Genomic DNA, 27,372 nt, shown 5'->3' with positions numbered 1-27,372 from the left:
TTTTGGTTTAAAGGTATAATTACAGCCCTGTTTTTCCTAGGCATTGCTAATGATCAGCTCTGATTTGGCTTGGGTAAATTTACTTTTAAAAGAAACTCGAGTTGTGATCGAGACATTTAGCATGAACACAGGCCCTTCAGTCCAGCTCGTCCATTGCCCCACCTAAGCTATTACCATTTGCCTATATTTGACCCAGTCCATCTGACTCTTTCCTATCTATGTACCTGCCAAATGTCTTTTACATTTTGTGATTGTAACTGCCTCAACTACTTCCTCTCGGGTTCGATCTCAGGTTCATGAAAAATCTTCCCATCTTACCTTACGCCTATGCCCTCTAATTCTTGAATCCCTTATCTTGGAGAAAAAGACTACAGTCTGCTCCCTTCGTGATTTTATATACCTCTATATAAGATCATCCCTCTGCCTCTTGCACTCCTGAAATCCTGGCCTATCCAACTTTTCCCAATAACTCAGGCTCTTTGTCCTGATAACATCCTTGTAGTTCTACTCTGCACAGCTCATTGGCATCATCCCTATTGCAGGGAATAACTGAACACAATACTTCAAATGCAGCCTCTCTAATGTCTTGTATAACTGTAACACAATGTCCAATCTTCTATACTCAATTCCCTGACTGATGAAGGCCAGCATGCCAAATGTTTTTTTTTCCTCACTATCCTATAAGGGGAGTTTCAAGTAAGTATGATGTGTTGCATTTTGGGAAGTCAAGCCAGGGCAGGATATTCACAATGAACGGTAGGGCCCCCTGGGGAATGTTGCAGAGCAGAGGAATCTAGAAGTACATTATTTACGTACATCCCCTTATAATTCTTGATTGTGTTATTTTCCTATTTTAACGTCATCTGCAAACTCACTAATTGGGCCTTGTATATGCTCGTCCAAATCTTTGATAGATGACAAACACCAACGGGCCAACATGATCCCGAAGGTACATTACTGGACACAGGTCTCCAGTCCAAAAAAAAACACCTATTATCACCACCTACTTCTTACCTTAAGTCAATTCTGTATCCAGATAGCTAATTTTTCCTGAATCTTATGCAATCTAACCTTCCATATCAGCCTCTCATGCAGAATCTTATCATAGGCATTGCTAAAATTCAAATAAATTATGTCCACGGCCCTGCCCTCATTAACCACCTTGCTTCTTTCCTCGCAAAACTCAATTAAATTCATGAGACATGATCTCCCATGCACAAAACCCATCCTAACTCTCCCATATCAACCTGTATCTCTCCAAATGCATGTATATCCTATCCCTCTCTAGTAACTTCTCCTACCACATATGTTAGGCATGCTCATCTGTAGTTCCATGGATTGTCTCTGTGGCCCTTCCTAAAAAGAGGCACAATATTAGCCTTCCATCTGCTCTTCCGGCTCCTCACCCATGCCTAATGATGATATATCTCAGCCAGGGCTCCTGCAATATTTTATCTCGGTAGCTTCCCACAGTGTCCTTGGAAATATCTTATCTGGCTTCTCAATTCTAATATAGATTGTCCTTAAGACATCGCCATTAACCTTCCAAGTTCCCTAGTCTTCGTATCTCTGCCGTAAAAAAGAAGACAACAACATAAGACATTATGACAGCCCCAGTCTATATTGGGAAAGTTAAAGTCTTCTACTATGACACCCCTATTAGTCTTGCAGTTGTCTGTAATCTTCTGAACTATTTGTTCCTCTAATTCCTGTTCACAAGTTGAGTGATTGTAGTACACTTGCAACAGGGTGATCTTTCCCTTTTTATTTCTCAACACCATGAAGCCTCAAAAAATGTAATCTCAGGCTACTGCCTTGATGTTCACCTAAATCTATAAAGCAACTTCCCCTCCTCTTTGAACCCCTCCTCTATCTCTCCAGTAGCACTCATACCCTGGAACATTAAGCTGTCAGCCCTGTCCCTCCTGTGGCCAAGTTTCCGTAGTGGCTTTGACATCCCAGTTACATGTACCGATCCACGCCCCGAGTTAATCTGCCATACCTGTCAGGCCTCTGGCATTGAAATAATTGCAATTTAATCCAACTATTTTTCCTCGCTCCCTGCCGTGCACCTGCCTATCCTTTCCGCTGAACTTGCAGTCATTGACTTCTGTACCGACGTCCAGCCTTCCACCTATCTCACTACTTCATTGGATCCTGTTCTCCTGCCACTCTAGTTTAAAGCCTAATTTGTAAACCTGCATGCCAGGATATTAGTCTCCCTCCAAGAGAAACCTGTCCCTCTTGTACTGGCCACCTCTGCTCCAGAAGAGCTCCTGATCATCCAAAAAGCTGAATCCCTGCCCCATGCACCAACCCCTCAGGCATGCATTCATCCTCCTGCCTTTCTCTTCTTCCCCTCACTAGCATGTGGCACCAGAAGCAATCTGGAGCTTAATACCTTTTAGGCCCGGATTTGAGATCCTGGGACAGCACAGCTGGTAGAGCTGCTGCCTGACAGTGCCAGTACCCAGGTTCAATTCTCACCTCGAGTGCTGTCTGTGTGATGTTTGCATGTTCTCCCTGTGACCGTATACACGTTTCTAGGTTAATTGGCCTTTGTAAAAATTGCCCCAAATGTTTGTAGAGAATGGATGCAAAAGTGGGATAACATAGAACTAGTGTGAACGAGTGATCAATGGTCTGCGTGGACTCAATGGGCCAAAGGGCCTGTTTCCATGCTGTATCATTAAACTAAACCTAACTGCCTATATTCTCTCTGTGATTTGCAGTTGCAGTATTGCAAATTTCATTTTATAATGAGCAAAACAATGTAAATGCTTACAGCCATACTATATTAAGAAATTATTTTTTTTATAATTGATATTTGGTTGGCTAAGTATTGGTTAAATGTATTCAACTGTAAAACTGTGCTAAGTAGTAAGCTCTGTTTGCCAGCTTCTAGGGAGTACCTAACTTTTTTTTGTTGGATCATGTCTAATCTCAGTTGTAGTTACTTCAATAGAATTTCTTGAAAATTTAAATCATTACTGCTTCTCAACACAGCATATGCACCAATATTGGTGCTTAGCCCCATCTGTCTCTTTAAAAAAAAATTGTATTGTGTTTTCAGTAGCAAACAATTAAATATGAGGGAAATGTCTGCATACTTGTAACAAAGCATACCTATCAGAAATAATAATAATTCCAATGCACTAAGGATATTGTTTAGAAGGATGAAAGGGGAATTCATTGAAACTTAACAAATAGTGAAAGGCCTGGATATTGGATGCAGAGAGGATATTTCCACGTGGGAGATTCTAGGACCAGAGGCCATAGCCTCAGAAGAAAAGGATGTACCTTTAGAAAGATGAGGAGGAATTTCTTTAGTCAGAGTGTGGCGAATATGTAGAATTAATTGCCATTGACGGCTGTGGAGGCTGTCAATGGATATTTTTAAGGTGGAGATTGACAGATTCGTGTTTAGTGAAGGTGTCAGTGGTTATGGGCGAAGGCAGGAGAATGGGATTGAGAGGGAAAAATAGATCAGCCATGATTGAATTGATGGGCCTAATTCTGCACCTAGAATTTATTACCTTGCTATAGTATTGCCCATTTAATTTTAAACAAAATAAGTTTAACAGTTCTGTCAAACACAAATTTAAAAACTCATGTTTTGTGGATAGAATGTGATTCAAGGGACCTGAGATATAATCAGAATATCTTTACCTATTTATTCTATTTTAGTTGTAAGATCACAAGAATTCTTAGAACTGATATTAATTAAAACCAAAGTCATCTGGTGATTGGATAAAATACAACATTGTGTTGAGGACCTTCCCTTCAGATATTGACAATGAAAATCTCTACCCAATATTTTGTCAAAAAACGAAAGTACATTTTACATTATGACTGTTAAAACTAGAACTGAAATAGTGAAGTGAAAATATTTTTTTTAATTCTGAATAAAAAACATTTGAGAGTGCAAAATCAAGCAGTTCAGAATCAGTGCCAGGAATTATTCATTTTAAACTTGCATTGAAAAGGTTTCGAATTCTGGAGGGTCTGGAAAAGTGTGACATTCCAGCCTAATTTTCTTTCATTCCCAACTGTCCGTGCTGGCCTACATTGGGGAGGAAAATGAGAGTGGTTATGCTCTAATATCTGTTCTGTTCCACTGTCATTTTAAATGTTATGGGAAATCTCTTTTTTGGATTGTTACTGTTCCTTGTGCAACGCAACCCCGAATGCTGCATTATAACATTCCTTATATCCCTTATAACATTCCCCACAACAGGCCAGACCAAGTGTATTCTGTCTGTAAGCTTGATTATGGCTGCTGGGAGGCGATGTGAGAACAGCAACATACACTCAGTGGGTCCAGTCGCATTTGTGGAGCGAATGGACAGGCAATATTTAGGGTTGGAACACGTTTTTGTTTAGAGATACAGCATGAATGCAGGCCCTTCAGCCCACCGAGTCCGTGCCAGCCAGCGATCACCCATTCGCACTAATTCTATGTTGTCCCACTTTCTCGTCCACTCCCTACACACTTGGGGAAATTTACAGCGGGGAAAATTAACCTAGAAACCCGCATGTCTTTGGGATGTGGGAGAAAACTGGAACACCCGAAGAAAACCCATGCAGTCACAGGGAGAACATGCAAACTCCCCATAGACAACACGTGAGGTCAGGATTGAACCCGGGTCTCTGGTGCTGTGAGACAGCGGCTCTACCAGCTGTGCCACTGTGCCGCCAGTGCACTTCTTCAGACTAACATAAATGTGAGAGCCTGCTTCGTGGTGACTACGGAACACATGTTCCATGTGCCACTAATTTGTGGAGAAAGAAAAGACTAATACCAGCAATCAGAGGATCGTTTGCATTCTGGATTATGTGACTATTCATCTGGTTTCTCAAAGCTTGCAAGTGGGGGGAGGGGAGAGGAGGATAAAAGCAAACTGTGGGACAGAAGGGCATACAAAGGAGGTGAAAGGATTAAAGGAGCAGGGTGACTGGGGGTGGTAGGAGATGGTGCTCCACAGGGTAGGGTGGGGAAGCAAGGGAAACAGCGAAAAGAAGGGGAGAATTATCACTTGAAATTTGAGTTTTCAATGTTCATACATGTTATCTGACATTACTTTGCCTCCTATTCTACTCCACAACCCCCTTACCTGTAACTACCTATCACTTGCCAGGCTTTGTCCCATCCTCTCTTTGCCAGCTTTCATATCTCTACTCCAATGTCTGAAGAAGAGTCTGAACCCAAAACGTCAGCTGTCCATGCCCTCCACAGATGCTGCCTGACCTGCTGAGTTCCTCCAGCTCTTTGCTTCTTCTTCTTCTTCTTCTTCTTCTTCTTCTTCTTCTTCTTCAAATCTCCACACAAACGTGTGCAGTTGGAAACAGCTGGATTATTACTGCTTAGTACAATTTCATTGGAAGTATTAGAATTTCCAAGAAATACAAATTGAGGCATCCTTACAGGAACCATTTGGGGCCCATTAGGCTAATCTTCCTGGAGCTCCCACCCATTGCATCATGGATTGTAGTGCTCTAACACATTCTCCAATCTACAATTAATGCTGTTTGTAGATTCTTCTGCATGAGTTCCATCTGTGGAACAATCTGATTTAATCTCCAGCTACAACTTCAGCTCCAGTTACAACTTCACAACTGGAACACAGGGCTCTCGATCTCCAAGCTGTGTACCCACGATGCAACACATCTTGGTATTTCAATTAGTAATATCTTTCAAATGATGTGCTATTTGTTCCTGCACTTGTTTTTCTATATATCCTCAAGTGCACGCACACTGGCTGTTTTTCCAACTGTTCCTGGCTGGGCATGATAGATGGTTAACAACTGTGAATGGTGTGAATATTTGCCAGAGATACAGAGCTTGCCTTTAGTTGGACTGAACTGAGAGAAGTAAGAAGGGTTGAAAACGATTTTCTAAAGAGATTAGTACACATGTTGCTGTATAAAGTGATCTGTATGATGAAAGGTAGGAATTTGCTGGCATTGCTTATCATTAGAAGGATACATCAGTTATTGGATAGTCATGCTGTTGCAGTTCCCTCAATTACTTTGTGCTTTGTTTAAAAGTGCAAAAGATGAACTTTCTCTCGTTCTTGTAGTGTGCAATATTCAGTTCATAGTTGGAAATGAGCATAGCAGGTGAATCCAGCCAGTAATTACACTCCCTGCATTGTATTTCTGAACCATTGCAGAAATCTTTTCATGTGATAACTGGGATAGTAAATATAGCTTCCCAAATTTCAGACATCCAACTTCCTTATGAAGTTGAGTATATTCCAGCTCAAAGGCCACGTTTGTTCAAACCCTGCAAGAAATGCAAGAAAAATCAACCTTTTGCTTATTGGGTGAGCAATTCGCATTGTGGAAAGGATGAAAATGGAAATGACAGGAGTGCATGGATCGATCTAATTTGCCCATTCTGATGTGGTAATCGTTTGTTTTAAGAAGGGTACATTTTAAATATTGGTTACTGAACAGCCACAAAAAATGTCTTTGGTGTCTTTCACTTCTCTATCCTAGAGATGTCTTGCTCTTCTATTAACCCTGTTACAGCTTCATGGATCAAAATCCCATTATTGGCCGGATCTCCACCCTTTCTCTCTCTGTCTATGGAGATCCGCACCTCATCTTGCAGTCATCTGACTGGTGAAGCTCATTGAATATTTTCAAGTGAAGCTGACTTTGGAAATGATGGCTGGGTCAACTCTTAACATAGGCAAGGCATGATTTGCCCCAAATCTGTTGTGCTTGACCCTGATTAGCTAAATCAGTTTTCTGCTGTAAATTTAGGATCAATTATATCTCCTACAAGCTAAACAGAACAATATTGATTTAGTTTAGTTTAGAGCTACAGTGTGGAAACAGACTCTTCAGCCCACTGAGTCCGTGCTGCCCAACGATCACCCTAGTCTATGTTATCCTAATTTCACATCTTATGCACTAAGGGGAATTTACAGAAGTCAATTAACCCACAAACCTATACGTCTTTGGAATGTGGGAAGAAACCGGAGCACCCAGAGAAAACCCACATAGTCACAGGGAGAAAGTATAAACTTAGTACAGAGAGCACCGTAGTCAGGATCGAACCCAGGTCCCTGGCGCTATAAAGCAGCAACTCTACCACTGCATCACCGTGTTGCCCTAATGTATATAGCAATGTTACAAAATTTTGAGATTTTAAAAATCAAGTCTGCAATTTATCCCATCAGATAAAGCATAAACATAAGTTTAATTTGACATCTAATTCACTTTCATATCTCAAGTATTTAAAAAGTTATGGCCATTTTCATACTGGGAAATGAGCATCTTGTTCCCTATTGATTTTCTATGGACATAACAAAAAAGCTGTGATCGTGAACAGTCAAAAGCCCATAACTTTCTTAAAAATTAAGAGAACTGAATGAAATTTTCAGTTATCATAGATTGAAGCATTCTGAAACAAATATAAAATAATCTTACTTGGATGACCTGAAATTAAAGCATATAATTAGTTAGTTACCTAATTGTAGCTAATTTCAGACTTCAATTACTAGATCTAAACATCTATCCATTTCTTAATAAATGATTAAAAATTTTAAATAGCCTAAATGTCCAAATAATATTCACAAATAATTCACAATAAAACATGATTTTTAAATCTCATTTACATTAATTTATAGACCAAATGGAAGGAATTTAGTGTTTAATTGCTGTAAATAAATGCCCATTTAAATCAGCTTTCCAGTGGGTCCCTGTGGAACGCGCTGGTTTAGAACGTTCACATTGCGGTAGATTTGTGCCCCAAATGCCCAGAAAAATACTGCGGGATATAGTGGGCCCAAAATGAGCTACTCGCAATATTAAACTTTGTATAAAGGGATCTTTAGAAGCCCTTTTTAATGTAAAAATATACAGCCTTCCTTCAGTTGACTGCTTTATGAGACCCTGCGGTTGCTGGTGTTCGCGGGTTTAGAGGTTGATTTTTAAACTACTATAACTATTTTACGAGGCCTTTAAAACTAATAATAGCTTTTGCGACGGGGTCTTTCAGCGATTTTTCGTTAATAATTAACTAGGCTGAACATCCTCGATTTGAACAGCCTAGAGAAAATCGCGTTTTAAACCCGCCCCCTCTAAACAGCGCCAAAATCGCGCACACGGGCTGGGACAGATTTTCAGCGACCCTTCAGGTAGGCTTTGCAACATACCTAATGTATATGATGTATAATTGGAAACAATCCATCATGTCTTGCAACATATTTTGGCAAGCTAGAAAAGTGGGTAAAAACTCTTCAATACTCCTCTGGAATGCTGTTTTGAATTTCCCAGAAAATTTGATACATTGAAAAGGCATAATTATCATTTGTTAATGGATATATAATTCATTATTTTTCTTTACAGATGGCAATTACTTGGCAGTTGGATCCCATGACAATTTTGTTTACATTTACACAGTAGCAGAAAATGGCAGAAAATACAGCAGACAAGGAAAATGTACTGTAAGTAACTAACAATTATTTAATCTGGTGCAAGATTAATGATGAATGTACTCCATGACTTCCAATTGATTTGTACACATTCAAAGGTGTGCTCTTTAAATGCATCTTTAGAACTTTAGAAATTAAACTGTTTCAGGTTAATTTTTAAAGAAAGGTCTAGAAATTTCACTTTAACTTTTCAGAATGTCGGTCCAGAATATCCACATATGCCGAGATGATTGCATGGATATGTTATCAAATGTAACCTTAGTTTTAAGGAGTCAGAAAATGAATGCTCGTCTTCGTGGCCTGTGTATTATTTCACTCAGCTGCTACTAATATATAAACCTGGGCCACGTCATGCTGTTGTTCAGCTGGTAGATCCAAGAGAACCGACGGCTAACAGTGTTGCGCAGGTCAGCGCAATGGTCACTCCAACAGCTGCACATTACAGTGAGGAAGTGCAGAATATGCTGGAGGTCAGGCGTTGGTACAGCTGAACTGCCGCTCCACCTCAGGTCTATAACGCAGTCCAGGGGCAGAGCTCGGCTGTGCTGAATGAAAGGGTTCACAAGTCTGGATGAAAAAGTGGTTTATATTTTGGATAAATGCAATAAGTAAATGTTTTTAATCATTTTACTTCTTTTCAACTATTTTTAAATCCTCCCTCATGATCAAGACCCTTAGGGACTTACTGGTGGCACTGGTTTTCCTTGCAAACTCCTCTTGTGGTGCTGCTTAACTTCAGTTTGCAGTGCTGTCCTCATACCTCTGGGTATGGGACACAGCTGTGCTTCGCCACTTCATCTTTCATGATACAGGCATCTAGATATCGATGAATCTGAGTTGGGAACAAACAGGAATAGGGCATTTATCAGGGCAGCGCAGTGGAGCAGCGTTGGAATTACTGCCTTACTGCGCCAGAGTCCTGGGTTCAATCCTGACTACGGGCTCTGTCTGTACAGAGTTTGCAAGTTCTCCCTGTGACCGCATGAGTTTTCTCTGGGTGCTCTCCCTGACTCCAAAAGTGTGTAGTTTTATGGGTTGATTGTTTTTAGTTAATTGTGTGGACTCAGTGGGCCTATTTCCATGCTGTATTTCTTTAAACTAAACTAAAAAAAACAATGATGCCTGTGCCAAACATTATGGCAAATTAAACTAATTCCTTCTACTTGCACATGATTTATCCCTCCATTCCATGCATATTCACTTCATAACCAAAAAAACCTGTTAAATGTCACAATCATATTTGCTTCCACTGCTATCCCTGGCAGAACATTCCAGGAAGCTACCACATTCTGTGTAAACAGAACACCAACTTGCCCTGTTCACCTATAAACTTAATGGTTTGTTTTTTAAGGACTTCTGAGAAAGTAAAAGCTTTCAAATCAAAGTCAAAACTGAAGCTGGGGTGACAAAAGCATGAAAGTTACAAACATTAGTCCTACATATAGGAATCAACAGTCAGTCATATGTGACTTTTGTAATATTTCTACACTGTACAATGTATTTATGAATATTTTCCAAATTGCATAACTATTTATACTGAAAGGTAAAATAGAACATAGAACAGTGCAGCACAGACCCTTCGCCCACAATATCCATGCAGAACATGATGCCAAGATAAACTAATCTCATCTGGCTGCACATGATCTCTATTTGCGTATTTCTTGCATATGGCATGCACAGCCTAAAGTTGTTGGGCAACTTGTTCTATTTGATCTTATTTGATTGAATTCGTCGAAACAGGGCGGACCACGTGAAGGTTGCATTCTTCCACCTCAAAAAAAAGGATCTGACTCACCACCGTATCTATGCATCTCATAATTTTATATACATATATCAGCTCTGACATTCTAGAGAAGACAATCCAAGTTTGTCCAACCGGATATATTGACTGTAATAATATTGTAGAATGCATTGGATTAAGGTATCATTCTTTGTGTGGTTATTGTGATAAAATGAAATATGTTGTAGTAATAATTGGAAATTGATTTCCATAGATATTTTTGTTAGTGAGGGGAATACAGCTAAATTATAACCTACAGGAAAGTACATACAGACACGCAAAGTTGCACAACTATCCATCCAAAGCCAGGTTGTATATTTTGGATAGCGATCAGCAGGGAGCACATGCGGTGAACCGTGAAACTATGGGCAGTGTATGGACGAAAGGTATAGCTGAGATTGCATAGCTGGTGCAAGTGTTGTAAGCAGCTGAGAGAGAAATATATTGTACATGGTGAATGTGTTTGTGATTCATTTCAACATAAAGTTTACATTGAAGAGGACATCAATAATATATGGAATGGACAAGATGAGCTGTGCAGGGATAGAGATCTGTTAATCATGTCCTACACTTCTTAAAGTGGATCCAACCAATATCATTATGTTACTGCAGTCTCTAGTGGTTTCTTGAAAGACAGCTGGTTAGGTTCTTACTGCCTGATACAATTGGGAATGATATCCACAACATATGTTTTACCAATTTGTACAATGAAATTGTATCCAGCTTGCTGCAGCCAGCATATGCTGTTGATTTATAGATTTTTGGGGAGCATGTTGGGATGCCATTTACAGTCTTGCCTGAAAATTAAATGGGACATGTAATTGGCCATTTTAAGTTGTCCACTAGACACTCTTTAGATGGCTTCCTGTTTTGGTTGCACAAAAGCATGTGATCTGCAGTTGAAAATTGTCCCATACAGGTGAGGATTCCCATATAATGCGTCCTGGTTCATCCGAACTGTCCCAACTTTCTAACTGATTACAGAATTTGGCTGTATTGGTTAGTTTTTCAGTTTTAAAAAGCCTGTCATAAATTTCACTCATGTAGAATTATAATCCCTCAACTCCCAGTAATATTCAATTTGCAGTAGTGTTCCAGCTTCACCTTTCCATGATGATAGAACATGGGACAGTACAGGCCGTTCTACCCACAATGTCTATGCCCAACATGATGCCAAGCTATGCTTATCTCCCCAGGTGATCTATACCCCTTAATTCCCTGCATATTGATGTGCCTATACAAACGCCTCTTAACAGCCATTATTATATCTGCTTCCGCCATCCACCCATGGCAGTGCATTCCAGGCACCTACCATTCTCTGTAAAAAATTAACTTGGCCCGTACATATTCGTTAAACTTTTCCCCTCTCAACTTAAAGCTATACTCTAGTCTTTGACATTTCCACTCTGGGGGGGAAAAAGGTTCTGAATGTCTACCCTTCCTGTGCCTCTCTTAATTTTACATACTTCTATCAGGTTTCTCCAAAGCATCCGACACGCCAAAGAAAACAATCTGAGTTTGTCCAACCTCACCTTACAGCTATGATGTTGCAAACTTCAGTATTCCCACATAGCTTAGTAAAGTAACACTGTCTTAAGTCTTCAGTCTTAAGTATTTTTGGAATAAGTCAGCGGGTCAGGCAGCATCTCCGCAGAAAAGGAATAGATGACGTTTCAGAATGGCAGGCAGTGACTAGTGGGGTACCGCAAGGCTCAGTGCTGGGACCCCAGCTATTTACAATATATATTAATGATTTGGACGAGGGAATTGAATGCAACATCTCTAAGTTTGCGGATGACACTAAGCAGGGGGGCAGTGTTAGCTGTGAGGAGGATGCTAGGAGGCTGCAAGGTGACTTGGATAGGCTGGGTGAGTGGGCAAATGCATGGCAGATGCAGTATAATGTGGATAAATGTGAGGTTATCCACTTTGGTGGCAAAAACAGGAAAGCAGACTATTATCTAAATGATTGCCGATTAGGAAAAGGGGAGATGCAATGAGACCTGGGTGTCATGGTACACCAGTCATTGAAAGTAGGCATGCAGGTGCAGCAGGCAGTGAAGAAAGCGAATGGTATGTTAGCATTCATAGCAAAAGGATTTGAGTATAGGAGCAGGGAGGTTCTACTGCAGTTGTAAAGAGTCTTGGTGAGACCACACCTGGAGTATTGCGTACAGTTTTGGTCTCCAAATCTGAGGAAGGACATTATTGCCATAGAGGGAGTGCAGAGAAGGTTCACCAGACTGATTCCTGGGATGTCAGGACTTTCATATGAAGAAAGACTGGATAGACTTGGCTTGTACTCGCTAGAATTTAGGAGATTGAGGGGGGATCTTATAGAAACTTACAAAATTCTTAAGGGGTTGGACAGGCTAGATGCAGGAAGATTGTTCCCGATGTTGGGGAAGTCCAGGACATTTTATTGGATTGATGATTTGGTTTTTCTCTTCCAATGTGTGATTAATTGCAAAAAAAAACATCTTTTTTTAAACAAGAATCCACCCTTATGTCACAGCTCTACTTTCATTCAAAGCAATTTTCTGCAGTTGTGGGATATCTGGCAAAATGGTAATAAGATATTTATGTTAGTACTAGACCAAGGGCAGACCCGTTGGGTCTGCTCCCCCAACGGAGCCGTTCCCTACCCGTAGCCCCCACGGGAGACGTGGTCCTCCAACTCAAGCGGCTCAGGAATGAGCAGTGCGGCTGGTTTTAAATGGCGTCTTTGAGGCGAGATGCGGGCGCCAGCAGCCGTTATGGTCGCTGGCCAGCAGGAGGCGACAAAATGAGTGAGTGGGGGAGGGGGGGGGGAAGGATTTAATGAAAAATGTGGACATAAACATAACGAAATCTAATGAGGAGTGGATAGTTGGAATGAAAAGTGAAATGTCTACTGAAATGGTTGCTTCTATGGGTGAGAAGCCAGTTTATTTTTGAAATATTGGGGGGTGGGGGGGGGGTGGGGGAGAAGGATTTGATTAAAAAGGTGTACTTAAACACGACGAAATGTAATGAGGAGCGGATACTTAGAAAGAAAAGTGAAATCTCTACCGAAATGGAAAAGATCTCGGCGATTGTGCGTCTGGATTCGGCGTGGCAATGAATCAAAGGAAGAAATGCAGCCGGCAGCCGTACATGTAAATGGATCCATTCCGATTGGACATCTGCGAGCATCGGCCATTCCGATTGGACATCTGCGAGTATTGGGCATTGTGACATCACACGATGGAACGAATCGAAAGGCAGAAAGGCAGCCGGACGGCAGGCGGCAGCCACAGAGTTTTATATAATAATAGATGATAGATAGATAGATAGATAGATAGATAGATAGATAGATAGATAGATAGATAGATAGATAGATAGATAGATAGATAGATAGATAAGAATTTATAATTTGCAGAATTTAATTTTCTCAAGAATGTTAAACAGATCTTAAAATTATCTGAAAAATCTGATTAGTTTTGGTATCTGTGCTATAGCTTGATATCTGTGAATACTAACCACAGGAAAACTTTTAACATGCTGATTTTTTTTTTAACCTGCGTTAAGCCTATCAATGAATGACAGTTAAGTTTCACAAGGAATATGTTGACCTTTCACAATTGCTGTTGAATATGGCAATCGCATAAGCCATCTCACGGAGCCTATAATTGATGCTGAAGTCCAGAGAAAAGTGCTGATGTGCAAGTTAAACTTGTTTCTGGCAATTATGGCAGGCGGAGAATAATCCCCATTGCTCGCGGAGGGGTTGGTTATTTGTCCAGATGTATCTACCATTTATAAGCTTGCCTGAAGCTGGCTTTGCTCTGCTGAATTCGGGTACACTATCCCAACATTTAAGAAACATTTAGACAGGAACATGAATTGGACAGGTTTAGAGGGATATGGGCTAAATGCAGGCAGCTGGGACTAGTGTAGGTGGGAAATGTTGGTCGGTGTGGGCAAGTTGGACCAAAGGGCCTGATTCCACACTATCTGACTCCATGACTTTATGACCATTGACAGAAGTAAGATATTGGTACATTAAACCACAGGTAACCTTCACGAGTGGACTAAACGGTAGGAAACTTATTTCCTTTTCAGATATATTTCCTGGTTTTGTTAGGTAACACAATTCATCTAATGCCTTTTGTTTTCTGTATGTCTTCTCATTATTGCTGATGTCCAAAGTCAGGTACACGCTACCTTCTGATCGCAGTGTGGTGCTGTTTTGCCAGAGTGTCAACATTTGTGAGCTGAGCTTAATGGAAGATTTCTATGAATGTTGCTGTTGCTGTTAGCAAATTCATTTTGTTAAATCTTTGAACTGCATTTTCCATTTTTCACATGGCAATATACTGAATACAGGTGTCATGTTATATTTGTATAGGACGTTGGTGAAGGCACATTTAGAGAATTGTGTGCAGTGCAGGATCGCTACGTCATCATGTCCTTAATACAATAACAGATCATTAAACTGGAGAGGAGTTTTGCGAACATTTAATTGTCATGTGAATGGGAACCAAAACAAGTAAATCCCTAATTGGAGGAGCAGCACCTCATATTTCGCTTGGGTAGTTTACACCCCAGCGGTATGAATATTGACTTCCCCAATTTCAGGTAGTCCCTGCTTTCTCCTTCCTTCCCAGCTCTCCCACAGCCCACTGTCTCCGCCTCTTCCTTTCTTCTTCCCGCCCACCTCAACATCGGTCTGAAGAAGGGTCTCGACCCGAAACGTCGCCTATTTCCTTCGCTCCATAAATGCCGCCTCACCCGCTGAGTTTCTCCAGCATTTTTATCTACCTTCGATTTTCCAGCATCTGCAGTTCCTTCTTAAACAAATCCCTACTTATGCAGCTTTACAGGCACATTAAATGCTACAACACAACAAATAATCAAACGATAAATTATCTTTAATTCTAGATAAACCAGATCAAGATATTACAACCCAAATTACATAATTCATCATCAGAAGTGCAAAGTCCATATTCGTTTGGTGCTGAGATTGGGTTGTGGTTAGGGGTGGGCAGCGTGGTTTAAGTGATTGATAGTTTGTGAGAAGAAGCTGTTCTTGAACCTGGAGGTAATAGTTCCCTGGTTCCTGGACCTTCATTCCGATGATAGCAGCAAGGTGAGAGTGTAGCCAAGGTGGTGTTTGTCTTTGATATTAGCTGCCTTCTTGAGGCTGAGCTTCCTGTAAGATCCCTTTGATGGTGGAGAAGTTAATACCCATGATGGACTGGGTCCAGCATTTTCTCTGGTTTGAATTATAAGGGAAGACTTGACAGGCTGGGTCTTTTTCATAGGGGGATGAAGGGTGATTTTATTGAGGTGTATAAAATCATGAGAGGAATAGATCAGGTTGATGCGCAGTCTCTTGCTCATAGTAGGTGAATCGAAGACCATAGAAACATAGAAAATAGGTGCAGGCGTAGGCCATTTGGCCCTTCGAGCTAGCACCACCATTCAATATGATCATGGCTTGATTCCATTTGCCCTAAGAGCTATATCTAACTCTCTCTTGAATACATCCGTGAATTGGCCTCTACTGCCTTCTGTGGCAGAGAATTCCACAGATTCTCAACTCTGGGTGAAAAAGTTTTTCCTCGTCTAAGTCATAAATGACCTACCCCTTATTCTTAAACTGCGACCCCTGGTTCTGGATCCCCCCCGACATCAGGGACATTTTTTGTGCATTCAGCCTGTCCAATCCTTTAAGAATTTTATATGTTTCAATATGATATCCTCTCATCCTTCTAAGTTCCAGTGAATCCAAGCCCAGTCGATCCATTGTTTCATCATATAACAGTCCTCCCACCCTGGGAATTAACCTGGTGAAGCTACACTGCACTCCCTCAATATCAAGAATAGGTTTAAGGTGAAGGGGAAAAGATTTAATAAGAATCTGAGGGGTAACTTTTTTACACAGACTGGTGGGAACAAGCTGCCAGAGGAAGTAGTTGTGGCAGAGACTATCCCAACATTTAAGAAACAGACAGGAACATGGATAGGCCAGTTTTGGAGGGATATGGACCAAACACGGGCAGGTAGGACGAGTGTAGCTGGGACATGTTGGACGATATGGACAAGTTGGGCCGAAGGTCCTGTTTCGATAATGTATCACTCTACGATACCTGTAGTCAGGATCAAACCCGGGTCCCCGGCAACTCTTCTGCTGTGCCACTATTACCTGCTGAGTTACTTCAGCACTTTGTGTTCTTTTGTGTATTAGCCAGCATCTGCAATTGTTTGTTTCTACGTGGGACACATCAATTCTGTGCACAGATAATTGTCTCTGTCTGAAATTTAAAACAAATTGATATGGGAAATGTTAAGTTGTTGAAAAACTTCAAAAGGCACATTCGTGTTATTAGTTTTCTTTGCCAAAAACGACAAAAGGAGAACTAAAATGACTGTCAGAAAGTCAAAGGAAAAAACTAATTTAATGAGCCCAGGCAAATAATGTAGCTGCTCTGCATACAATGTGCAATTTAATAGCTGTTTATTAGGATGTAGTTTGCGGGAAATGCTTGTTAGATCAGTGACCTCACGGTGCTCTCCTGAATACAACATTGCCATTATCAGCATCGCAACATGTCTGTGATCAGGTAGAGTATAAGCTTCAGGATATAGCTTCCTGTCACTGTCACACTGGGTGTACCTGAGTTTTTCATGTGCTCTGCACATATCACATTACTGCAATGTGATTCAATGAAAGCATTTCCCATGGCCATTACCGGATTTTGTCAAATTTTTAAATCTGATTGATGGCATCTTGGCAAAGGGACGTAATCTGATCAACCTGATGTGTTACTCGCATCATGTTACTGGCCACATGATATACCACATTGTGGTTTGTTAGGCAATTGTACTATAGTTGCAACATCTTGTTTTCCTTTCTAAAGAGCTCCCTGAATGTTTCCACCAAAAACAATGCTGGCCCAGAGCTCGTCTCGTAAGGGAACACCAAATATGCCTCCACATCTCGATCTGCATGCCCTCTTTCTGAAAAGCAACAACTTCTTCTTTCAGAAATCTTGGTTGAAACCCATAGCTGGCATCGGGGGAAATAAAAAGGAAATTTAAATAATTAACAAAATGCTCATGGCAACCCAAGTGCCAGAGAGAAAATAACGACACATTTGGATTTAATTTGCTTTTCCGTTTCCCTTAAATCATACACATTATGACTCTCCAGCAAACCACGTACCTGTTTTCTATGGGCACCTTTGATCAATGTATCTGACATTCTGAATGTTCATGTTTAGCTGGGTGCGTCCCATTCTGCTGTCCCCCACCCTGAGAAGTAATGCTACCGTGCACAGTGTCTGTCTGGGCTCTTATAATTTTCTTATGCTAGATATATGAACTGCTCTACAGCAGATGACAAACGTATTATGCAAGAGCACTTTGGGTTTGTGTTGAATGTTGGTATTTTTTAAATTTTATTAATATTAGAAACTGCATTAACATATCAGCTACAAATTGGTTTTGTTATCTTCCCCCTCTCTTTAGGGACATTCCAGTTATATTACACACCTCGACTGGTCACCAGATACCAATTTCATAATGTCTAACTCAGGAGACTATGAAATCCTATATTGTGAGTATTCTAATAATACTTCCAAAAAATGAGAAGAATATTATTAAAGTGATTTATAATGTTTTGGTTTATTTTTTGTTTTGGTAATCTTTTCAGTCAACGGTAAAACTTTAATGCAAATGTGGCACTTAATGATTGTCTTTCCACCTCAAGTTTATGAATCACCTATTGTTTTTTTTACAATATTTTGTTAGCTTTGCAAATAACCATTTACATAACAGATTGTCACTGTATTGGCATTAGTCCGTGACAACCACTTGGAGAGTTTGTCTATTTTGGCCCATTCTTTCATATTTAAAAATACTATAATTGTTATTGCATCAATATTTTTAAAGAAAAAAGCCGCATGTGTGAATTACAGATGCATTGTTTGGACTGTACAAATAACATTATGCTTCTATAAGCTTGAGTTTCAGTTTAGTTTATTATCGTCACATGAAGGTACAGTGAAAAGCTCTGTTTTGCATGCTATTCAATCAAATCAGATAATACTATACATAAATATATTCTAGTTGATCTCAAGTACAATAGGTAGAGCAAAGCGAAAGATACAGAGTGCAGAACATAGTTCTCAGCATCATAGCGCACCTGTTCTAGAGGCGACAGCGTTCAAATTTAACAACTATATTATGAGTCACACTAACCAACAAACTGCAAAGAGTACCAGATTGGATGATGATGCACTCAAAAGTTAAAGCAAACACAAAATCAACATTCTATTCCAAATATAGCGTTGTGTAACCCTGTCTGTTGTGTTCATTTCACTTTGCTCAGGCTGTTTGTGCCAGTCATTATGGATGTAAGCAATAGTCCTTCCATCATTGCAACATGGCAGGTGAAGCTACAGCTTGCCCTCTGTGACAACCCTGAGGTACTCTGGGTTTAGAAGTTCCATCTTTGGACTGCATGTTCTCAGAACGATCAATTGTGTTGGGGTTGACTGACTGACAATATTGCATTTTCCTGCTGAGAGGAAACAGCAGATTCAGGCTCAGTAAAGTGTCAATCGGCAGCTCAACAAGGCTAGTAGTTTCCACCAGGTGCTCTGGTTTCTCCCCACATCCCAGAGATTGCTGGTAGTACAATTGGACACTACAAATTATTCCTTAATGTAGGTAAGTGATGAGCCAGAGCTAAGATTCATGCGCATGTGAGAAGGAGAAAAGACTAGAGGATAAAGGAAGTGTAATGGAATTTCACTACTGGCTCAACATTGAATCAATGGCATGAATTGTATCTTCCTGCACTGTAAAGAATAAGTAAAAAATTGTCCTATGTTGTCTTAGTGAAGAGAGAAAAATAATCAGATTTTTTAAAAGTTTAGAACATTGGCTCAAATTTCAAAAGCATTTTGTAGTGAATTGAAGGAGAGGAAATTATTTGCCACTACATGAAAGTGTCCATTTGAAGGTGGAATCTAAAAATGGCATTTAAAAAAATACCCACTGCTAAGTTTGATAACTTTGTCAGTAAAATATATTTTGTCTAATCTCAAATAATTTGTGTTTTTAAGGGGATATTCAAAATGGCTGCAAGCTGATCAGAAATCGTTCTGAATGCAGGGATATGGAATGGTATACATATACATGTGTTCTGGGCTTTCATGTATTTGGTAGGTTATTATGTCAGATATTATTGCTATACACTTTCATCATGTAGGTTTTGTTGCATGTTGTATATATGTAAATAACAGTGCAAAATATGTAAATTAAAAGCTGCAAATTACATTTTTATCTGAGCAAAATTGTTTTCAAAGGTAACGAATGCAATAATTCCAAATAAAGGAAGTGGCTGACAGGGCCTGGTTGTGTATAACAGACAATCAGCTGAACAAGTAAAGTGGGGGATAGTTAATTTGTGCTTCTACTGATCCATGTAGGTCTTCAATGACTTGCCAGTTAACAGAGTTCACACTTATCATAACGTTAATGCTTCCACCATTATGAGTGGAACAATGATATCATACTCGTTCTATAAACAGTTTGTTCTTTTTAATTCAATTCTATATTGTAAAATCATTACTCCCCTCGCCTTGAGTAATGACAAGATCTCTGCTTTGTTAATTGCTGAGAAGAATTAGATCAGATAAATGCTATCAGTTGCATGTTGCCATTAAAGATTACACACTTGTGGTAAACTTCACTAGTACTCGACAGGCAGCATCAATTTTGTCACTGTTATAACTGTACTTTAAAATCTTTTTTAAAGTAGCTCAAATATATCTCAACGTTTAAGTACGTAAACATCAAACAAAATAAATTGAAATTATTAAATGTTGATAAATTAATGTTAAATTCTTAGTTTTTAATATAGCTATGTAGTCAACGATGAAGCTTGACAGTGAAACGACAGCAGACAGCAAGAATTGTAATGTCTAAATATTTGCAGACACTATGGTCTGCACACATACCAGAGACCGTGGTCACTGCTGTAAAGCAGCAACTCTACTGCTGTGCCACTGTTGCACCCTATGTACTAATAAACTCAAAGAACAATCTCTGAGCATTGTTATTCTAAAGTAATATAAAATATATTCAATTAATTCTTGGTGGCATTTATTTCTAAATTGCGTGTGTTTGACACATTAGATAAGAAAAAGAAATAGTGCAAAATCATTTGCAAAGATGGGTACCCCTTTTTATGAACAGTGCGCTGCCAAAATATAATAAAGTGATAGCTCTCAGTACAATATTTTATATTTATATCAACTTATTTTCAAATTTTAAAGTAACAACATTCAAAATTAAGAGCAGGAGCAGCTGCAATGAAATTTAAATCAGTTTTATAATTTGAGATTAATGGCAGTTCTATCATGCAGGTTCAATGCAGCTGGCAGTAGTCTGAAATAAGAACATGATGGCTTGGTGTGGATGCCCATATCAGCCCGCATTTTTTAATCTCATTGGTCTCTCGTCATGTGAAATACCATTAGGTGATTGTGTAGAACATCTTAGCTGTGCCTAATATCGTTTGACATTTACGTGCATGTATACTATTCAACAAGGATAACAATGAATAGGAAGGAGTTCTAAATGCATTCTCCCTTGCTCCCTGAGGTTCAGGCCACTTGACCAATAATGTATTTGCTCAGTGAGTGAGCAGGGATTAATCATCCGTACACATTTAACAAAATAAGGTTCAGTGAGTGAATTTTCACCACAATCTTGTTTGCTTGTTGCCATAGTTTTACTATGGGTGTTAAATCCAGGAAAATAACAGAAAAGCCATTTTCTGATTTTCTTGTGTCATTTTTTCCTCATTAATATATTTACCTTGAATTAATATTCCAATAATTCACTGTTTGCCAACAATGCCCAGAACCACAACAGAACACTGTGTAAATGTCAAGTTGTATATATTCTAAATACTTGATTCAGTGATAAGGCTTTAACTTATAGCATGCTCTCAAGGTTTTGGATATAGAACTAGACTACACTTCTTCCCACCCTGCTTCCTGTACAGACTCTATCAGCTACTCCCTATTCCTCCGTCTACGCTGCATCTGTGCCCAGGATGAGGTTTTCCATACTAGATCATCAGAGATGTCCTCATTCTTTAGGAAATGGGGGTTTCCCTCTTCCATTATAGATGAGGTCCTCACTAGGGTCTCCTCGACATTCCGCAGCTCCGCTCTTGCTCCCCCTCCCCCCATTCGCAACAAGGACAGAGTCCCCCTTGTCCTCACCTTCCACCCCATCAGCCGTCGCATACAGCATATAATCCTCCAACACTTTCGACACCTCCAACGGTATCCCACTACTCGCCACATCTTCCCATCTCCATTCCTCCTCCAACATTTTGTGTCTACCTTCCAAATATATAGAATACAGGTCTGAACAAGCTGAATGCATTATTTCTGTAGCTTTATTTTTGATCATTATCATCTTTAGTTATTCTGCTTTGTAGCTCAATTCCCTTGCCCTTTACTATTTTACTTGTTCAGTCAAGTGTCTTAATTATTTTTTTTAAATAATGTTTTTATGGATTCTGCATTAATTACAGTTTTTGGCAGAAAATTACTAATGCCAGCCACCCTCTAATTGGTGCACGAGATAGATAGCAAAGGAAACAAGAATTAAACTAGTCAATCCCCAGTTGGCCATCAAGGAAGGAATTAGCAGCACTTATTGATTTAGTTGAACATTACTGTATATGTCTGATAAATCAAACTGTTCAATTCTGTTCACATCGCTCCTTAAGGTTTACAAGGCTCATCTTGGCTTGCAGCATTGAATTTGTAAACAATGTTTATCACTGCTCATAAAAATAAAAAAATACCCAAAAGTGATTTGGTTCTATTTGCATGCCTTATTGACTTCTGCAATGTGAACATCTTACAATTAAGAACATTTGATCATTCATGCAAAACATCGTTTATTCTTTATTGTGTTTACTTTCAATGTGCCAGGTAACAAGTTAAATGTATTTTTACTTCTTTCTAAAACTACAGCCATTTGTCAAATGGAAACAGCTTGAATAGACATGATTTTTTAAATTTAATTTCTTGCAGGAGTATGGCCTGAAGGCTCGGATGGCACCGATATCAATGCACTTTGCAGATCGCACAACAAAAAAGTGGTGGCTGTTGCTGATGATTTCTGCAAAGTTCATATCTTTCTTTACCCCATCTCTAAGCCTAAGGTGAATGAGGTTATAGTTGCTATGAATCTTTACAAGCTAAAAGTTACATATACCATTGCAGAATCAGAATCAGAATCCAAATCCAATGACCAAGTATCATAAAGCCATCACCTAAACTGCAGTCTGAACAAGGGTCCTGACCTGAAATGTCACCTCTTCATGTTCTCCAGTGGTGCTGCATTGAGTTTGTCCAGCACTTTGCGTCTTTTTTTTGTTAGCCAGCTTCTGCAGTTTCTAGTATCTACCTAAACCTTATTGCCGCACTGATTTTTTAAACAGGTAGATTCATAGTCATAAAACACGTAAACAGGCCCTATGGCACAACTCATTAATGGTGGCCAAGGTGTCCCATTTAAGCTAGTCCCAATTTTCCACATTTAGCCCACATATCTGTACGTGTCCAAATGTGTTTTAAATGTCATTATTATGCCTGCCTCAACCGTTTCCATATACCCACCACCTTCTGTGTGAAATGTTGCTCCTCAGGTTGCTATCAAATCTTGCCTCTCTCATCTTAAAACTACGCCTTGTAGTTCTTGATTCCCCTACCCTAGGAAAAAGACTCTGTTCATTTATCCCATCTACTCCCCTCCTGACTTTATACACTTCTATACAATACAATCAGCGCTCCAAAGAATTAAATCCTAGCCTACCCAACATCTCCCAAGAACTCAGGCCTTTGATCCAAGGCAACATCCTAAATAAGAAAGTACATCATTTTTTTAAGATCTACATGGGAGACAGCTGTGTTCTACAGGTGTCAGTATAGAGATCACTTGTTTGCATTTTCATAAATGATTTGCATACTGCAATTGAGAGTAAAACATCTAAATGTTCCAATGAAAACACATTTGGAGATGTAACTAATGGTGAGGGTGATACCACGTCAGATCTGACAGATTCTGGGAATCCATACATTTGAATATCGTGGTTAGGAAGGAAAAGATCAAACGTTTTAAATTATTTAGTTGATTTGTCTGTTAATTTTATAACATGTACTCATCTTTAATTATTTGCAGGTAATTTTCATAGTTATCAGAAATCCCAAGATGTAAAAAGCCACATCTTTTGTCATTAGTTGCAGCCCCAAACCTAATATCACCTCCTTCCCAAGCAGCCCAGGACAGTCCCAGTTCAGGACCAATGTAGTTAACCACCTGTTTACACATTGCTGGCTGCCTCTTTGGTGACACATCAAATGTCCCTGCACATCTGACCCAGGCTAATTACAAATAGGCTGGCACTGTGAATGGCGGGCTACATGCACCACAATTTGACACAATCATAAATTATCAATGTGTTGTCCTATATTTCCTAATCCCTTATTTAGAATTTAGCTGTGCCTCAGTAGGATCCAAGTATAAACCTTAACACTTACCGGGACTTTATTGTGTTGTATCTCCAGGCTCCAAGTCATGTTTACAGTGCACACAGTAGTCATGTGACCAACGTTAGCTTCACCTACAACGATGGCCATTTGATTTCGACGGGAGGAAAAGATACTAGCATCATACAATGGAGAGTGTGGAGAGCAGCCGAAAAAGTACCTCTTCCATCAAACGAAAGCAACCCGGAGCAAAGTTGCTCACCACCTCCAGCTGCAAGTCCAACAGAAAATTTGCCAGTGTCTTAAAACTTCAAACCTGTAGGAGATTCTTGGCTTATTTTCGGAGGAATAGTAGCTGGGCATTGTGAATAGGGATGCTGGATTTGTTTAATTCTTGTCTAATCATCTGTGGAAAGGATGGAATGATTCCCAAGGGCTTCATTTGAAAGTGTCAAGTGAATTTAATGACTGGCCAAAGTTCTTCTTGGGAAGAAATTCCAACAGTTATAATACATTTTAACAATTATATAAAATCAGAAGTTACTGTAAATACTGGAAAAAAATACACTTCTGCGGTTGGGATATGCTGAGTTTGCTTTGTATTATGAAGCATTTTTTTCAAGTTGAATTTAAATGATTGCATAACAAATAACACTAATTGTTAAATTCAGTCAGGATTAACTCATTTTACCAGGTCTGCATGTGGTCAAGAATTATGAATGAGGTTGACTCACGCAGAGTATTCTGGTAAACTATGACTGCCAAGATTATGGCACTGCCTTCTTGAATACTGAATATACAATGTCTCTGCATCACTTATGTCTGATGATCATGTGGACATTTTTGTGATCTCTGATTTGAAGCAGGCTTATTTGCATTTGTTGTTCAGATGAATTAAACTATACCTCGTGAAGTGGTCTCAAGTCTACACATATCTTCTAATTCTATTTTTTTAATTTAACATTAATTTCCAGTAGCAGACCTGTGTTAGGAGCAGTCACATAATCTAAACTAAACTCAACCCTTTGAAGTATCTTTTAGATTTTTGTTGAAGTACAAACTGCCTGATTGTTTCCTCCTTTCTAGACTGGTTATGTTTGCGAAATTTGTACTTTTTGCTACTTCTTCATGAACTAAACGATCCACCAATTACCCGCCAGTCATTGTGTATTAATTCTGACCATGGCCATTCATTGAACAACATGGCATTTAGCGTATCCTATCAGGATATCTAAGTATAGATTAGTTTTGTGTTTTCTGGGGATTTTTCTTTGTTTTCAGGCCTGCAAAATTGCATTTGAAACATGAGGGGGAAAGCAATCACTGACAATATGCAAGGGAAAGTGTCCAATTAGATTATTTATAATTTGATTTGCATAGTGTAAACTAAATCTTTTATTACATATGTTGATTCAATGCTTTAGATTTATGGAAAAGTCATAGCTAGTAATTCTAGGTGTTGTTAAATGTGCTTAAGTCTTAAGTGTGAAATCAAGTGTTTACCAGATCGTGCCATTCCAAAGTGGATCAGAACTGTCATTCCCTTTGAATCTGTACTCAGGATAATCTAATTACCAGGCATTTAGCAATTGCTGATCCAGGGCAAGTGCCTAGATGGACTCGAAAATATGCAAAGTCCTTTATTTCATAATAGGTGCTATCTGGGGATGCTTTTGACATGCAAAAAGCCTTACAGCTACCAACTGAAAGTATAACAACAAATTGATACATCGGTCTGCAATAACTTAGGGAATTTAATATGGAAAATGTGTTGCTGTATTAAAACAAAATTGATTGTAAGGGAAATATAAATGACCAAGGATTTTCCAATGTGTTGATATTAGAATTGTTTTCATGCATTCCTGAAAATGGCATAAGAATTGATGAAAAATAAATAAGTGATCAGAGTGAAAATTCACCTGTGTTTGACTTTTCAATGCTATACTATTAAATCAGCTCTTTTTTATTAATATACTACATTAGTGAGGGAACAATTACCAGTCATCCAAATTTAAACATATATGCCAGCTGACAATCATATTTTCTAACCAGGGATGTCCATTTCTTATGTATATTATTATGTAATTTATACCTAGTCTCCCCCCCCCATTTCAGGGAATCACAATGTTTGGGACACAGCAATGTCATGTAAATGAAAGTAGTCATGTTTAGTATTTTGTTGCATATCCTTTGCGTGCAATGACTGCTTGAAGTCTGCGATTCATGGGCATCACCAGTTGCTGGGTGTCTTCTCTGGCGATGCTCTGCCAGGCCTGCATTGCAGCCATCTTTAACTTACACATATTTTGGGGGCTAGTCCCCTTCAGTTTTCTCTTCAGCATATACAAGGCATGCTCAATTGGGTTCAGATCGGGTGATTGACTTGGCCACTCAAGAATTGACCATGTTTTAGCTTTAAAAAACTCCTTTGTTGCTTTAGCAGTATGTTTGGGATCATTGTCTTGCTGTAGAATGAACCGCCGGCCAATGAGTTTTGAGGCATTTGTTTGAACTTGAGCAGAGGGGATATGTCTACACACCTCAGAATTCATTATGCTACTACCATCAGCAGTTGTATCATCAATGAAGATAAGTGAGCCAGTACCTTCAGCAGCCATACATGCCCAGGCCATAACACCCACCACCACCGTGTTTCACAGATGAGGTGGTATGCTTTGGATCTTGGGCAGTCCCTTCTCTCCTCCATACTTTGCTCTTGCCATCACTGTGATATAAGTTAATCCTCGTCTCATCTATCCACAAGACATTTTTTCCAGAACTGTGGTTGCTCTTTTAAGTACTTCTTGGCAAACTGTAACCTGGCCATCCTATTTTTGCGGATAACCAGTGGTTTGCATCTTGCAGTGTAGCCTCTGTATTTCTGTTCATGATGTTTTCTGCGGCCAGTGGTCATTGACAAATCCACACTTGACTCCTGAAGAGTGTTTCTGATCTGGTGCAGGTATACCTCCGAATACAAATAGTATGCGCATTAGTTTGAACTTAATAACGTTCTCATGAAATTACCTGCCTAGTAGAAATCAGAACGTTTGTGCTATGGAACTGGTGCTCAGCTGGAGTGCATACATGCTATGGACATCTGAGTGTGGAAGAGCAAGACTAAGTTCATTATTAAGGTACCAACCAGGAACTGCTTTGTGGAGACGTTAAACTGCTGTTCGTGGTGACAGCTCCTCATATGAAATGAGTATTTTATCACAATATGCAATAACAGATATTGTAGATCATTTAAGATCCTGGGGATACTCACATTGAAGAGTTACTAGCTTGTATCCTTTTTGATAGGGGTGGTGAAGGTGAGAATCTTCTGAACACTAGAGTCAATGGTGCTGAAAACTTGTAGTGGAGATAAAGTTAAAGCATCCCAGATCAATTGAAGGTGGGAGAAAATACCTCACCATGTCTCTTGGTTTGGTGGATTTCACCACTTTGGAGGATGGTGTTAGTTATGGAGCCCCACCCTCTGCTACCAGGTTGGTCACCATCATTCTCAACTGGATGGCCTGAGGTTACAACACTTTGTACCAAAACATTGGTTGAACAACTAATAGTCATATAGCTTGGAAACAGGCCC

At 39.5% G+C, this 27,372-nt stretch overlaps 1 protein-coding gene across 8 annotated transcripts in view; it reads left to right on the top strand.

Annotated features, from left to right (window-relative positions):
• Window positions 1-25,691, top strand: part of eml4 (EMAP like 4) — a 180,010-nt gene extending 154,319 nt beyond the window's left edge. For all 8 annotated transcript variants that reach the window (XM_033025567.1, XM_033025564.1, XM_033025566.1 and 5 more), the window contains 5 exons: window positions 8,362-8,459; window positions 17,722-17,809; window positions 19,323-19,421; window positions 22,320-22,450; window positions 23,856-25,691. In XM_033025567.1, the coding sequence (XP_032881458.1) occupies window positions 8,362-8,459; window positions 17,722-17,809; window positions 19,323-19,421; window positions 22,320-22,450; window positions 23,856-24,083 (644 nt within the window). In that variant the 3' untranslated portion in view covers window positions 24,084-25,691. The remainder of the gene's footprint in view (window positions 1-8,361; window positions 8,460-17,721; window positions 17,810-19,322; window positions 19,422-22,319; window positions 22,451-23,855) is intronic.
• Window positions 25,692-27,372: the final 1,681 nt, after the last annotated feature.

The sequence above is a fragment of the Amblyraja radiata genome, chromosome 8 (genome assembly GCF_010909765.2).
Source record: "Amblyraja radiata isolate CabotCenter1 chromosome 8, sAmbRad1.1.pri, whole genome shotgun sequence".
Classification (NCBI taxonomy): domain Eukaryota; kingdom Metazoa; phylum Chordata; class Chondrichthyes; order Rajiformes; family Rajidae; genus Amblyraja; species Amblyraja radiata.
Note: the sequence above shows the minus strand (reverse complement) of the source record. Positions and strands in the feature narration are given on the sequence as shown.